General features: G+C 37.9%; 1 protein-coding gene across 1 annotated transcript in view; it reads right to left on the reverse strand.

Annotated features, from left to right (window-relative positions):
* FBN1 (fibrillin 1) overlaps positions 1 to 14,310 on the reverse strand; it is a 253,476-nt gene that overhangs the window by 210,402 nt on the left and 28,764 nt on the right. The window contains exons 2-3 of the mRNA XM_060149482.1: positions 7,487 to 7,569; positions 5,359 to 5,457 (exon numbers count right to left, since the gene is read on the reverse strand). Of these exons, the coding sequence (XP_060005465.1) occupies positions 5,359 to 5,457; positions 7,487 to 7,569 (182 nt within the window). The remainder of the gene's footprint in view (positions 1 to 5,358; positions 5,458 to 7,486; positions 7,570 to 14,310) is intronic.

Raw genomic sequence — 14,310 nt, forward strand, 5'->3', positions numbered from 1 at the left:
AGAAGAGCAACTTCACTAAAGTGTCTCAAAACAAAACAAAAAACCTAGCAGAGCTGCAAATGGTCCAGAGAAAGACAAGTTATATGATAGCAGTGATAAAGGCACTTCCATAGAGGGCTAACTAGAAAGCAAAGAGCTCATTCCTCTTCTTCCTGTTCATAGAAATCCCACACCACCCTGAAAAATCTTTCCAAGGTCACTTCTTCCAGACTAGCTACAGTACCACCTTCCCATCCTTTGAGTGTTCTTACACTTTCAGCATGTGTTTGCAGCACACTCACTCAAACTCACTAACACACTGCTCTACAATTGTTCCCCTGGCCTTCTTACACCCTTAGAGCTTGGATTCACGTTGGGAGTCCCAGCACCCCAAATTCTAACTAAACTGAAGTGAATTAAAAATGATAAAATTTTATCCAACTAAAAGGGGTTCCAAATTGTAAAGATGCCAATACTCACCAAACTGACACACAGGTTTAAAGCAATTCCTATCGAAATCCTAGAAAGATTTTTTTTGTAGATACAGACAAGGCAAAGGAACTAGAATCACAATTTTGAAAAAGAAGAATAAAGTGGGAGGAAATTAGTCTACTCAATTTTCAAAACTTACCACATTGCTGCAGTAATCAAGACTGTATCGTACAGGAGAAGGGACAGACAAATGGATCAACGGAATAGAACAGAGAACCCAGAAGTAGATCTACACAAATATGCCCAACTGATTTTTGACAAAAATGCAGAAGTAATTCAATGGACAAAGGATAGCCTTTTCAGAAATAAATGGTGTTGGAGCAATTAGACATCCACAGGTATCAACTACACCTAGACCTCAATCTCACACCTCATACAAAAAGTACCTCAACATGGATCACAGATGTAAATGTAAAACTCTATAACTTTTAGAAAAAAGGGAGAAAATGTTCAGGATCTAGGGCTAGGCAAAGAGTTCCTGGACTTGAAACCAAAAGCGTGATTTTTTTCCATTAAAGGAAAAATTGATAAATTGGACTTAATTTTTAAAAGCTTTGCTCTGTTAGAAGATGAGAAGGCAAGCTACAGAGTGGGAGAAAATGTTTGCAAATCACATATCTGACAAAGAGCTAGTATTTAAGTTATATAAACAGTAAAATAGTTAAGAATCCAATTAGGCAAAAGATGTGAAGAGACATTTCACTTAAGAAGATATATACAGGTGAAAAAATGGTACAGATGAACTGGTTAGCAGGGCAGAAATAGAGACACAGATGTAGAGAACAAACGTATGGACACCAAGGGGGGAAAGTGGTGGGACGGGGGTGGTGGTGGGATGAATTGGGAGATTGGGATTGACATGTATGCACTAATATGTATAAAATAGATAACTAATAAGAGCCTGCTATATAAAAAAATAAAATAAAATTCAAAACAACAACAAAAAGAAGATATATACAGGTGACAAATAAACACAGGAAAAGATGTTAAACATCATAAGCCAGTAGAAAAATGCAAATTAAAACTACAATGATGTAATTACTATATATCTATCAGAATAGCTAAAATTTAAAATAGTGGCAACCCCAAAAGCTGGTAAAAATGCAGAGAAACTGGGTCATTCATGTATTGCTGGTGAGAATGTAAAATGGTACAGTCACTCCAAAAACAGCTGGCAGTTTCTAGAAAAGCTAAATATGCAACTACAGTACAACCCAGCAATTAATTACAGTTCTGGACGTTTATCCCAGAGAAATAAAGACTTACATTCACACAAAGACCTGTACATAAATGCTCATAGCAGCTTTGTTTGAAAATCAAAAAAACTAGAAAGAGCTCATATGTCTTTCAATGGGTGAGTGGCTAAACAAACTGTGTTACATCCATAGTGTGTAATACTACTCAGCAATAAAAGGGAACAAACTACTGATATATACAACAACAACAATAGGATGAATTTCCAGAGAATTATGCTGAGTGAAAAAAGCCAGTCCCAAAAGGTTACATACTGTGTGATTCCATTTATACAACATTCTTGAAATGACAAAATTATAGAAATAGACAACAGGTTAGTGGTGGTCACGATTAAGGAGAAGTAGGAGGAAATGAATATGAGAGTAACATGAAGGATCTGGTGGTGATGGTAATGTTCTGTATCTAGACTGTATCCGTGTCAATATCCTGGCTGTGATATTGCACGATAGTCTCACAAGATGTTAACATGGGGACAACTGGATAGAAGGTACCCAGGATCTCTACACAGTACTTCTTACGACTGAATGTGAATCTATAATTATCTCAAAATAATAAGTTTAATTTTTAAATCCTTTTTAAAAACATAAAGAATAAAACAGGATGAGCATAAAATTGATCTCCAAAGTCTAAAATGTGAAATTTAGGGAGCACCTTTTATAACAACATACTGTATATTACTTAAGAAGATAATCTATTGTATATTTCTATATATTTAAGGAGAGTTTGAGTGAATTCATGGATCACCAATGACAGGTCTTTATGAGAATTAGGGTTGCTCAGGATCTATCTCTGGCCTCAGAGACTGAGAGAGTAGAGAGCAGTCCTAATAGACCTGGAGTTAAAGTCTAGAAAACTCGCTCTGACCCTGTCTAGCCAATCCTCTTTTTGCCCTGGTGCCTCAATGACTGGCAGCAAGACTCCCGATAGGTTAAGGGAAGCCATGACTTCCGGGTGTCCAAAGGAATTGCTGGCTGGCAATTTGGACTTTCTGGAAATGCGATCTCTCATTCAGGCCACTAAGAGATCATTTCCTATTTTACAAGTCACAGGACACAAGTTGAAAATAACCTGAAAGAAAAACCCTCCTTTCATTCTTTATATTTTCAAATGAGAAGGCTGTGGCCTCAGAGGTCCTACAACTTGCCCAGACCTCCTTGACTCCATCACATAACAAGTATAAAGTTTCTTATAGGAAATACTGATAAAATGATATTGACTCCCTCTTAGCAGAACCACAGGTAGTGAATGCAAACATTTCACTGAGTTGGATTATTCTTCTGTTAGCAGGGCAGTTAGCAAAGGGATCTATCCAAATGTGTCTACCACATCACTGGCAGGAAGTTCTATAGGACGGCAGAGCTGTTCCCTAGAACATCACTTAAAAAGATCAGAAATGAATTCTGAACATCCCCAGCTACCCTTCATTTAAAACATTCTGCCATCTTTAGTTGTGCAAGCTGTCTGGACATTATTAGTTCAGGTAGAGTCCAAGCCAACAATTTTAAAGGCTCCAAATGCCTGAAAAACCCTGATGAAACCATATCTTCCCTCTCACACCACTCTCAACCACCAGCTACTTGGGGGCTTTGTCCAATGTCCAAGTACCGTAGATGAACCCAAACCATCTCAGAGAGCACCACCCACAGGTCTTGAACTTCAGCCTCTACCCTAACCTGGCCCACAAGACCATACCACTATATTCCTCCCACCTCACTGCTAGCTTAAAGTCTACTAGGACCGCAGCTTTTCCCTCTGATCTTGTTAACATCCTTTCTCCACATCTCATGATTTTTACTTGATTAAATCATTAGCAGCTCACACTATCATTGAAGACCTTTCCAGCTGGATACCCGGTTTTGCCATCCGGCAATATTTTCTTCCCCCAGTGGAGTGCAGTGTTGTTGGTTGGTTCAAGAACCAGTCTGAGAGATGGTTCTGTTCCCAACTTGGTATGTAGACTCCTTCCCCACCCTGAGGCTCTCACTCCTCAGAGGCAGCCTGGAGGTCATCCTGATGGAGATGGAGACATCCGACATGTTCCCCAAAGTGCTTCCAGCTGAGCTCTCTACCTCTTGATATTCCTCCAGCTCAAGTGCTCCTGATATGTAGAACTAACCTACCCTTGCTTGGAGGACACACATTGAAAACCAAGCTGAGATCAAGTAAGAACATGCTACACCCATTGCAATAAGTTAATGAGTCCCAGCCCAAGGGGGAGTTTCTATCCCAACCTACAACTGTCTGTATTTAGTGCTAGACTATCTCTGTTTGGTTTCCACCAGAAGCAAATTCTGAGACAATAATTCAAATGTGAGTAGTTTATTTTAGAAGTAATTTCAGGAAACACTGGTAAGAGACTGGGAAAGTGAAAGAAAGCCTATAAAGTACATGATCAAGCCTATTCCTACTGTGGGCAACTAGGGCTCAATCCCACTAGGGAACTTCAGAAGACAGTGCATAACACACTTCGCAGTTATGCAAAAGGAGAGGCAAGGAAGCATGGGCACTTATCCAACACTCTCCGTTTGTCATTGGTTAAAAGGTGCTTCTAATTAAGCCCCTCAGCCTTCCAGCTTGTCCTACATGCTCCGTGGCCAGAAAAATGTTACAGAGCTCCCAGGCAGAGTCACTTGTGTCACCCATGAATGCCAAGGTATGTGCATGGGCACCAAAAGGGTCTGCTACCCTGCACTACTTGCCCCGTCCTGTTAATTGGTTCATGAGAGCCACGGTTAAATGTGAGGACTCTTAACAGGTAATGAATCTTGACCCCGCGGAAGTCTCTACTTGCAATCGATGAAAGAGAATGCGCTTATTCCACAATACTCTCCTTAAAACCTTGTCAAAACCAGAACACACTGTAAGAGGAGTGTATTTTCCCATCAGAAATGGGAAATGGAAAAGGAACCTAAGTTTTTGCCTTGGTGATGGTCAAGGTGTTGAGGGGCTATTTATATAGACATGAACTTCAACTTTTTTAACAACCAATGACTCACCTCCTTCCCAAGCCCTACATTTCCCCTAATTCACTGCTGAGCACCCTGCATTTCAAAACAAAAACCAATAGAACAAGCAAGCAAAGTCTCTGAATAATGAACAGAATGAACAAAGTGGTAAAATTCTGAAAGGGAAAATATGTTTGTGCTTCATGATAAATCATCCCCAATAAACTGCCATGATGACTCCTTCCATTTTCTTCTTGCAAAAGCAGGGGTCTCAAGTTGTAAAAAGTGTTTAATCAGATTCATATTTCAGTACCACAAGGAAGAATGCTTAGTTTTCTTGAGCCAAAAAATGTTCATTAAACAATCATTTCATTGAGCATCTTTTATGGTGTTTACACTGGAGATACAAAAATGAATAAGGTGACACCTACACAGAAGGAAGCCATAATCTTTATATTATTCACAGTAACTATTTCCCATAGGTAATTTCCCTATAAAAAGTGAAGAAGGGAAATGAGAGCCCAGATTGAGGAAAGCCATTCCAAGTATTTTGGGCAGAACAGAGAAGGCAGATGTTCTAGTGAAAAAAAATGTATTGCAGGCAAGAGAAAAGCCAAAAGCAAATTTAGGAGAAAATCGGGCATAACCACATAAAATAATATTATATATAATGACATGTTATACTCACTGGATCTGGAACCACAGGAAGGAGCTATCTGACCAGATGGGCAAGTGCACATATTTGGCCTAGAACAAAATCCATCCCCACAGGAATGCCGGCAAATGGCTGTGAACAAAACCAGAGGTCTGTTAGCACATGGCTTCAGAGCACGGTGATTTACAGGGCCCCAATCCTCCAGTGAGGAAACCTGGCCTATCAGGTTCCTTGTTAACTTTGCCATCATGACCTATGTGACCTTAGGCTTCAGATTTATTCATTTATAAAACAAATCTGTTGGACTAAATAAACTCTGGCTATAAGATTCGGCAACTCCCTTATCCGTATCAGTGGTTCTCCATCCTCTCTTTGCTTATTCCACAGCTCTCAATCTGTCAAAAACCCAAGATATCCTATAAAGGGAAAATAAAATAAACAAAAATCTTGTGTGTGTGTGTGTGTGTGTGTGTGTGTGTGTACACACACACACGTTGTTTTTATGCTAACTTTAAGATGTAATAATATAAAAATTGTAGCAGTATTCTTGGGAGCCTATTTTATTATAAATGCTTAAAGTTTACTAATTTTTATAAAAATACTGTGCCCTGCTAAGACTACTTCCCTAGATAAGACCCTGCCAGTCAAGAACATATGATCTATGGAGGAACTTGTATCCTACATTTAGTCCTGTTGTGAATTACATCCAAAGTCTGAGAGAAGACGTGTGAATCCACTTCAGTAGTACTGATCCTACAGTCAGGAAGCCATTCATCTTTTAGAGAATTATTAACATTTTCATGCCACCCAGAATCTAATATCATACTTGTACCAAATGCTCTGCTATTGGACTAAAGAATAAGTTCAAATGGTAAATGATTTATATTTAACAGAAGACCAAGATTTGGTCACTACTTTTTATACTCATAAGGCTTGATCCTTTCCTTCAAACTCCTGAACAAACTTGCAAGGGCAAATGAAATGTACAAGGCCAAAAATAATACCCTTGATAGACAGTGCATTGAAACATCAGAAGAGCCTAGGATGGAGGTTGAAAACTATTAAGAAATAAGCTGTCAAAGGATCCTACAAACATTTATTTAATACCTGAAGTCAGCATTTCTCAGAGATTCTATAGAACACTAGGGAAAGGGTTTTGTTGTCAAGTTCATTTAGAAAACTCCAAATACCATTATACCCCTCTCTTAGTGAGTCAGGTATGATCTTGAAGTAAACCACAATGTGCCAAATGAATAAATTGCTTTTAGTTAAAATCAAGAATTGGGAAAGGGATTAGCTTTTTCAGGTCACCAAGAGAATGCTGGTTGAAATAATCTCTTCCTCTCCACAGACCACTCTTGGCCAAATAAGAAGGGGGGTGAAGTAATTCCTTAAGTGTCCTTTCAGCTCTAAATTTCCCATTATACAAATGGAGTTTTCTAAAAACAAAAATTATTTCACAGGTATGATAACTGTAAAAGTTCATGGAGGACAGATGCCATAACTAACTTGACTTAGTATCGCCATTAAATAGCACCTTGTCTTGCATGTAATTTGTCGCTCAACATTTGTGGGGTATGATGAGAATCTGGGGCTTTCCCACAGAAGCAGAGTCGGTAGAGGAATCTCTGGTACCATCTGAGTTCTTCCCCTAGTCTTTTCACTCATCCTCATATGATGCTCTATCTGCTTCCTCTCCCCTTTGTCTAAGAGTTAGGTCTGCTTTTAGCCTCGATCACCGAAATTCAACATACAAGGTTTGGGCGGGCTTGTGGGTGGCCAACACAGTTAGAAATTACAGTAAGGAAAGCAGCAATGATAAACTGTTTTTCAAAACTCCATCAAAGTGATTACATAGTCTATGCAGCCAGGCACAAGGTATGCCATGACATGAAACCTTGATCAAAGTATCCCTGTGGCTCTATTCCCTCTATCTCAGAAACATTCTAAAGGAAGTCATTGAGTTAAAGTATAACAGTGGTTTGACCAAGTTAATATATTTCCCAAGCTGGATTCAGAGAAAGTAGGAAAATCTTAGAGCTGGAAGGCTCTGCTATAGACATATTAATGGTATGCAGTTACAAAAGACCGAATACGAAGAATCACCATGCAACCAAAACAACAAAACAAGAACATGAAAAATGACAGACTATTTACTTACGGACAATACACTGATTTCCACCAGGTAAGGTCTTCCATCCAGGGCAACAGTAAGCATTGTAACGTGATCCACAGACATTAGGTCTGAAACAAAAACAAAAAAAATTCAATCACGAGAATTCCATACTTTAAAAAAAAAAAGAATATATGACCAAATAAAAGGAAAAAATTCCTGAGTTATTAGAACAGTATGAATCTTTGCAGACAAGAAAAGTAAACTCATGGGACTCAATGCTGGCTTAGTAGTTTGGGACATTTTAACACAAGATACCAACACGGATATGCTTAATATCACCTATGCATATAGCACATCAGGAAAATAAAAACCACAGGAACAAAATGCAGTGCTTTCTATCACAATGCACAGATATAAAAAGTTATGGAGCCATATGAGACTAGTTTAAACAATAAATGTACCAATCTAGTTAAGAAAAGTCATCATAAAATCTACTGAATGTAAGGTTTTATATTTCTATTCATTGAAGTTGTGTATATTTTTTCCTATGGCCCAGCTACCCTGTAAAATGTGACCACATTCTTCCTTTCACCAGAATTACAGGAATGCACACCCTGACATTAGAAAAAAAAAAAAAAGCCAAAACACGTAAATATTTCTTTAGCCAAAATTTGGAAACATAGTTGATACCAGCAGTTACAGGAAAATAAAGCCAATGTCACTCTGGCTTCCTTGTTTACAGTTCATCACATGTCTTGGAGCAAAGCCTCCATTCAGGATACATTCAGGATCCAAATGATCCTATTTAACAATTTAAGGGAGCAACTGGGTAAAGATCTAACAAATTTTACACTGGAAACTAAGGCAGAGGGTATAACACACAGAGACCCAAAAGAAACCATTCATTCATTTCATTTTGCCACGTCTGAGGGCCTAAACCTTGATGCCAGTTCCTCGAGTTCAGGGGCTGATAAGGCAGGTCAAAGGTTTTGCAATCAGTTTCACAAACTAGGAGCTATTCCAAGGCTTGCTGGTATAAATACTGTAGTCCCATAAGTATAAGCCTTTAAGAACAACTGCAGAGCTAAAATGCATACCTGTATATGCACAGAACCCTCCTGCATTTCCTCTGAACTCACTACTTTAACCAAATGCAGGATTGGGAAGTGAGGTAAAGTCTTTGCTCTGTCCTGTACTCTCTTTACAGCCCCAGAGAACCTGGAATACTCTGCAGGGAAAAATGTACACTTCAGACCAACTGATGCTGAGGTCAGAAAAAGAAATAGGAAGAAGGATGGAGGAGCCAGGGAGAGGGTCCCAAATCCATACCCAAAAGCCCACGGCTTCTCCAAGGCTAGAGAGAAAATGATTGGATAGAGGCTTAATATGTGCATGACGTTAGGACCTCTCTGAGCCTTATTTTATTTCTCTACAACTGGGATAATGAAATGTCTGCCTTGTCCACATTGTGTGTGTGTGTGTGTGTGTGTGTGTGTGTGTGTGTGTGTTTGTGTGTGTGTGTGTGTGTGTGTATCAAGTGAAATAATGAACATGAAAAGCTTACATATGAAAAGGACAATGAAAACACACAGCAGCATTGTGGTGGAATCATCTTCTGACCTAAATTAGCTACTCAGCCAAAGGAACCATAAGAGACTAAGGAAGAGAGAAAGACTTTATTAGGAATTCTAAGCCAAAGGCTCTCAATTCTTTTTCCCTCCTGTGACAAATTAGTGCCCCAAGCTTCAGTTCAGAGTGCCCAGAACTTCCTAGGGCTACTCAGAATCTTAGAAAGGGGAGTGAGAGGAAAAGATAGGGTAGAAGGCTGGGGCAGAGGACACCCAAGCTTCATAAAAGTTCCCTCAATCTAAAATGACAATCCAGGCCAAAGTCAACCACCTCAAACCTTCCCCACCAACAGCCCATTACAACAACTCCACTGGATTCAGTCCAACCCCAAATCAAACCCTGGAATAACTTCAGAGGATCCCTAAGCCTTTGTAGGGTGTCTGCTGTTGGAGTAACTATGTTTTTCAGACAAAAATCAGGATATATTGTCTGACAAGGAGTGTATTTATGGAGTAACAACACATATAACAGGGTAAAAAAGCTAAGAAAAAAAGAGTCCAGGATCAGTCCTAACAGTCCTGCAAAGCAAGATATTCAAAAGATTTTCCAAGGTACATGAAAAATCACAATAATATAGACATTCTTTACTGTTTCCTCAACCTTTAGAATCAACCTACAGACAAAACATGAAAGATGTTACAATTTACAATGGTTACAAAACAAAATGTAAATATTTTAAAACTTTATGTATCATAAATCAAGAAACGAGTTGGAAAGAAAGGTGTGGAGAGAAATAAAGCAATTGATCCAAGAAATAGAGGCTTAGATATATAATGCTTATAAGTACCAAATGATTATAGAATGGCTAAAAGTCTAAGATCTAAGATCTAAGTGAGCTATGTCCCCATCTTTCATGGCAAGAAGCCAATAGGTACTATTTAAATCTAGACATAGAAGCACAAACACAGAACATGGTGTCATGGGGATAAATGTGAGAAGAACTAAAATCAGAAATGGTTAAAACTGGTTGCCTTAAGAGATGAGGATCTGGGGAAGTAGTGAGTTCTTTTGCTTTCTCAATTAATGCCCATCTATAACTGTTAATTTCTTAAATATGTGCTGTTATACTTTGGTCATCATCCTTTATTTATTTATTTTTCTTTAATTTTATTTTACCTATGTTTTTATACGGGAGATCCTTATTAGTCATCAATTTTATACATATCAGTGTATACATGTCAATCCCAATCGCCCAATGCAGCACAACACCATCCCCACCCCACCGCGGTTTTCCCCCCTTGGTGTCCATACGTTTGTTCCCTACATCTGTGTCTCAATTTCTGCCCTGCAAACCGGTTCATCTGTACTATTTTTCTAGGTTCCACATGTATGTGTTAATATATGATATTCGTTTTTCTCTTTCTGACTTAACTTCACTCTGTATGACAGTCTCTAGATCCATCCATGTCTCTACAAATTACCAGATTTCATTCTTTTTTATGGCTGAGTAATATTCCATAGTATATATGTACCACATCTTCTTTATCCATTCATCTGTCGATAGCATTTAGGTTGCTTCCATGTCCTAGCTATTGTAAATAGTACTGCAATGAACATTCGGGTGGATGTGTCTTTTTGAATTATGGTTTTCTCTGGGTATATGCGAAGTACTGGGATTGCTGGGTAATATGCTAATTCTATTTTTAGTTTTTAATGGAACCTCCACGCTGTTCTCCATAGTGGCTGTATCAATTTACATTCCCACCAACAGTGCAAGATGGTTCCCTTTTCTCCACACCCTCTCCAACATTTGTTGTTTAATAGATTTTCTGATGATGCCCATTCGGACTGGTGTGAGGCGACACCTCATTGTAGTTTTGATTTGCATTTCTCTAATAATTAGTGACGTTGAGCAGCTTTTCATGTGCTTCTTGGCCATCTGTATCTCTTCTTTGGAGAAATGTCTATTTAGGTCTTCTGCCCAATTTTGGACAGGGTTGTTTGTTTTCTTAATACTGAGCTCCATGAGCTGTTTATATATTTTGGAGATTAATCCTTTGCCCGTTGATTCGTTTGCAAATATTTTCTACCATTCTGAGTGTTGTCTTTTCATCTTGTTTATGGTTTCCTTTGCTGTGCAAGAGCTCTGAAGTTTCATTAGGTCCCAATTGTTTATTTTTGTTTTTATTTCCATTACTCTAGAAGGTGGATCAAAAAGGATCTTGTTGTGATTTATGTCAAAGAGCGTTCTTCCTATGTTTTCCTCTAAGAGTTTTATAGTGTCCGGTCTTACATTTATGTCTCGAATCCATCTTGAGTTTATTTTTGTGTATGGTGTTAGGGAGTGTTCTAATTTCATTCCTTTACATGTAGCTGTCCAGTGTTCCCAGCACCACTTATTGAAGAGACTGTCTTTTCTCCATTGTATATCCTTGCCTCCTTTGTCATAGATTAGTTGACTATAGGTCTGTGGGTTTATCTCTGGGCTTTCTATCTTGTTCCATTGATCTATGTTTCTGTTTTTGTGCCAGTACCATATTGTCTTGATTACTGTAGCTTTGTAGTATAGTCTGAAGTCAGGGAGTCTGATTCCTCCAGCTCCGTTTTTTTCCCTCAAGACTACTTTGGCTATTCAGGGTCTTTTGTGTCTCCATACAAATTTTAAGATTTTTTGTTTTAGTTCCGTAAAAAATGCCATTGGTAATTTGATAGGGATTGCATTGAATCTGTACGTTGCTTTGGGTAGTACAGTCATTTTCACAATCTTGATTCCTCCAGTCGAAGAACATGGTATATCTCCATCTGTTGGTATCATCTTTAATTTCTTTCATCAGTGTCTTATAGTTTTCTGCATACAGGTCTTTTGTCTCCCTAGGTAGGTTTATTCCTAGGTATTTTATTCTTTTTGTTGCAATGGTAAGTAGGAGTGTTTCCTTAATTTCTCTTTCAGATTTTTCATCATTAGTGTATAGGAATGCAAGAGATTTCTGTGCATTAATTTTGTATCCTGCTACTTTACCAAATTCATAGATTAGCTCTAGTAGTTTTTTGGTGTCATCTTTAGGATTCTCTATGTATAGTATCATGTCACCTGCAAACAGTGACAGTTTTACTTATTTTCCAATTTGTATTCCCTTTGTTCCTTTTTCTTCTCTGATTGCCGTAGCTAGGACTTCCAAAACTATGTTGAATAATAGTGGTGAGAGTGGACATCCTTGTCTTGTTCCTGATCTTAGAGGAAATGCTTTCAGTTTTTCACCATTGAGAATGATGTTTGCTGTGGGTTTGTCATATATGGCCTTCATTATGTTGAGGTAGGTTCCCTCTATGCTTTCTGGAGAGTTTTTATCATAAATGAGTGTTGAATTTTGTCAAAAGCTTTTTCTGCATCTGTTGGGATGATCATATGTTTTTTATTCTTCAATCTGTTAATACGGTTTATCACATTGATTGATTAACGTATATTGAAGAATTCTTGCATCCCTGGGATAAATCCCACTTGATCATGGTGTATGATCCTTTTAATGTGTTGTTGGATTCTGTTTACTAGTATTTTGTTGAGGATTTTTGCATCTATATTCATCAGTGATATTTGTCTGTAAGTTTCTTTTTTTGTAGTATCTTTGTCTGGTTTTGGTATCAGGGTGATGGTAACCTCATAGAATGAGTTTGGGAGTTTTCCTTCCTCTGCAATTTTTTGGAAGAGTTTGAGAAGAGTGGGTGTTAGCTCTCCTCTAAATGTTTGATAGAATTCACCTGTGAAGCCATCTGGTTCCGGCCTTTTGTTTGTTGGAAGATTTTTAATCACAGTTTCAATTTCATTACTTGTGATTGGTCTGTTCATATTTTCTATTTCTTCCTGGTTCAGTCTTGGAAGGTTATACCTTTCTAAGAATCTGTCAGTTTCTTCCAGGATGTCCATTTTATTGGCATAGAGTTGCTTGCAGTAGTCTCTTAGGATGCTTTGTATTTCTGCAGTGTCTGTTGTAACTTCTCCTTTTTCATTTCTAATTTTATTGATTTGAGTCCTCTCCCTCTTTTTGTTGATGAGTCTGGCTAATGGTTTATCAATTTTGTTTATCTTCTCAAAGAACCAGCTTTTTGTTTTATTGATCTTTGCTATTGTTTTCTTTGTTTCTATTTCGTTTATTTCTGATCTGATCTTTATGATTTCTTTCCTTCTGCTAACTTTGGGTTTTGTTTGTTCTTCTTTCTCTAATTCCTTTAGGTGTAAGCTTAGATTGTTTATTTGAGATTTTTCTTGTTTCTTGTGGTAGGCTTGTATAGCTATAAACTTCCCTCTTAAAACTGCTTTTGCTGCATCCCATAGGTTTTGGATCGTCATGTTTTCATTGTCATTTGTCTCTAGGTATCTTTTGATTTCCTCTTTGATTTCTTCAGTGATCTCTTGGTTATTTAGTAACGTATTGTTTAGCCTCCATGTGTTTGTGTTTTTTACGTTTTTTTGCCCTGTAATTCATTTCTAATTTCATAGCATTGTGGTCAGAAAACATGCTTGATATGATTTCAATTTTCTTAAATATACTGTGGCTTGACTTGTGACCCAAGATATGATCTACCCTGGAGAATGTTCCATGCACACTTAAGAAGTGTAATCTGCTGTTTTTGGATGGAATGTGCTATAAATATCAATTAAATCTATCTGGTCTATTGTGTCATTTAAAGCTTCTGTTTCCTTATGTATTTTCATTTTGGATGATCTGTCCATTGGTGTAAGTGAGGTGTTAAAGTCCCCCACTATTATTGTGTTATTGTCGATTTCCTCTTTTACAGCTGTTAGCAGTTGCCTTATGTATTGAGGTGCTCCTATGTTGGGTACATATATATTTATAATTGTTATATCTTCTTCTTGGATTGATCCCTTGATCATTATGTAGTGTCCTTCCTTGTCTCTTGTAACAGTCTTTATTTTAAAGTCTATTTTATCTGATATCAGTATTGCTACTCCAGCTTTGCTTTGATATCCATTTTCATGGAATATCTTTTTCCATCCCCTCACTTTCAGTCCAAACGTGTCCCTAGGTCTGATGTGGGTCTCTTGTAGACAGCATATAGATGGGTCTTGTGTTTGTATCCACTCTGCAAGCCTGTGTCTTTTGGTTGGAGCATTTAATCCATTCATGTTTAAGGTAATTATCGATATGTATATTCCAATTACCATTTTCTTAATTGTTTTGGGTTTATTTTTGTAGGTCCTTTTCTTCTCTTGTGTTTCCCACTTAGAGAAGTGCCTTTAGCATTTGTTGTAGAGCTGGTTTGGTGGTTCTGAATTCTCTTAA

This window comes from Lagenorhynchus albirostris, chromosome 1 (assembly GCF_949774975.1).
Source record: "Lagenorhynchus albirostris chromosome 1, mLagAlb1.1, whole genome shotgun sequence".
Taxonomy (NCBI): domain Eukaryota; kingdom Metazoa; phylum Chordata; class Mammalia; order Artiodactyla; family Delphinidae; genus Lagenorhynchus; species Lagenorhynchus albirostris.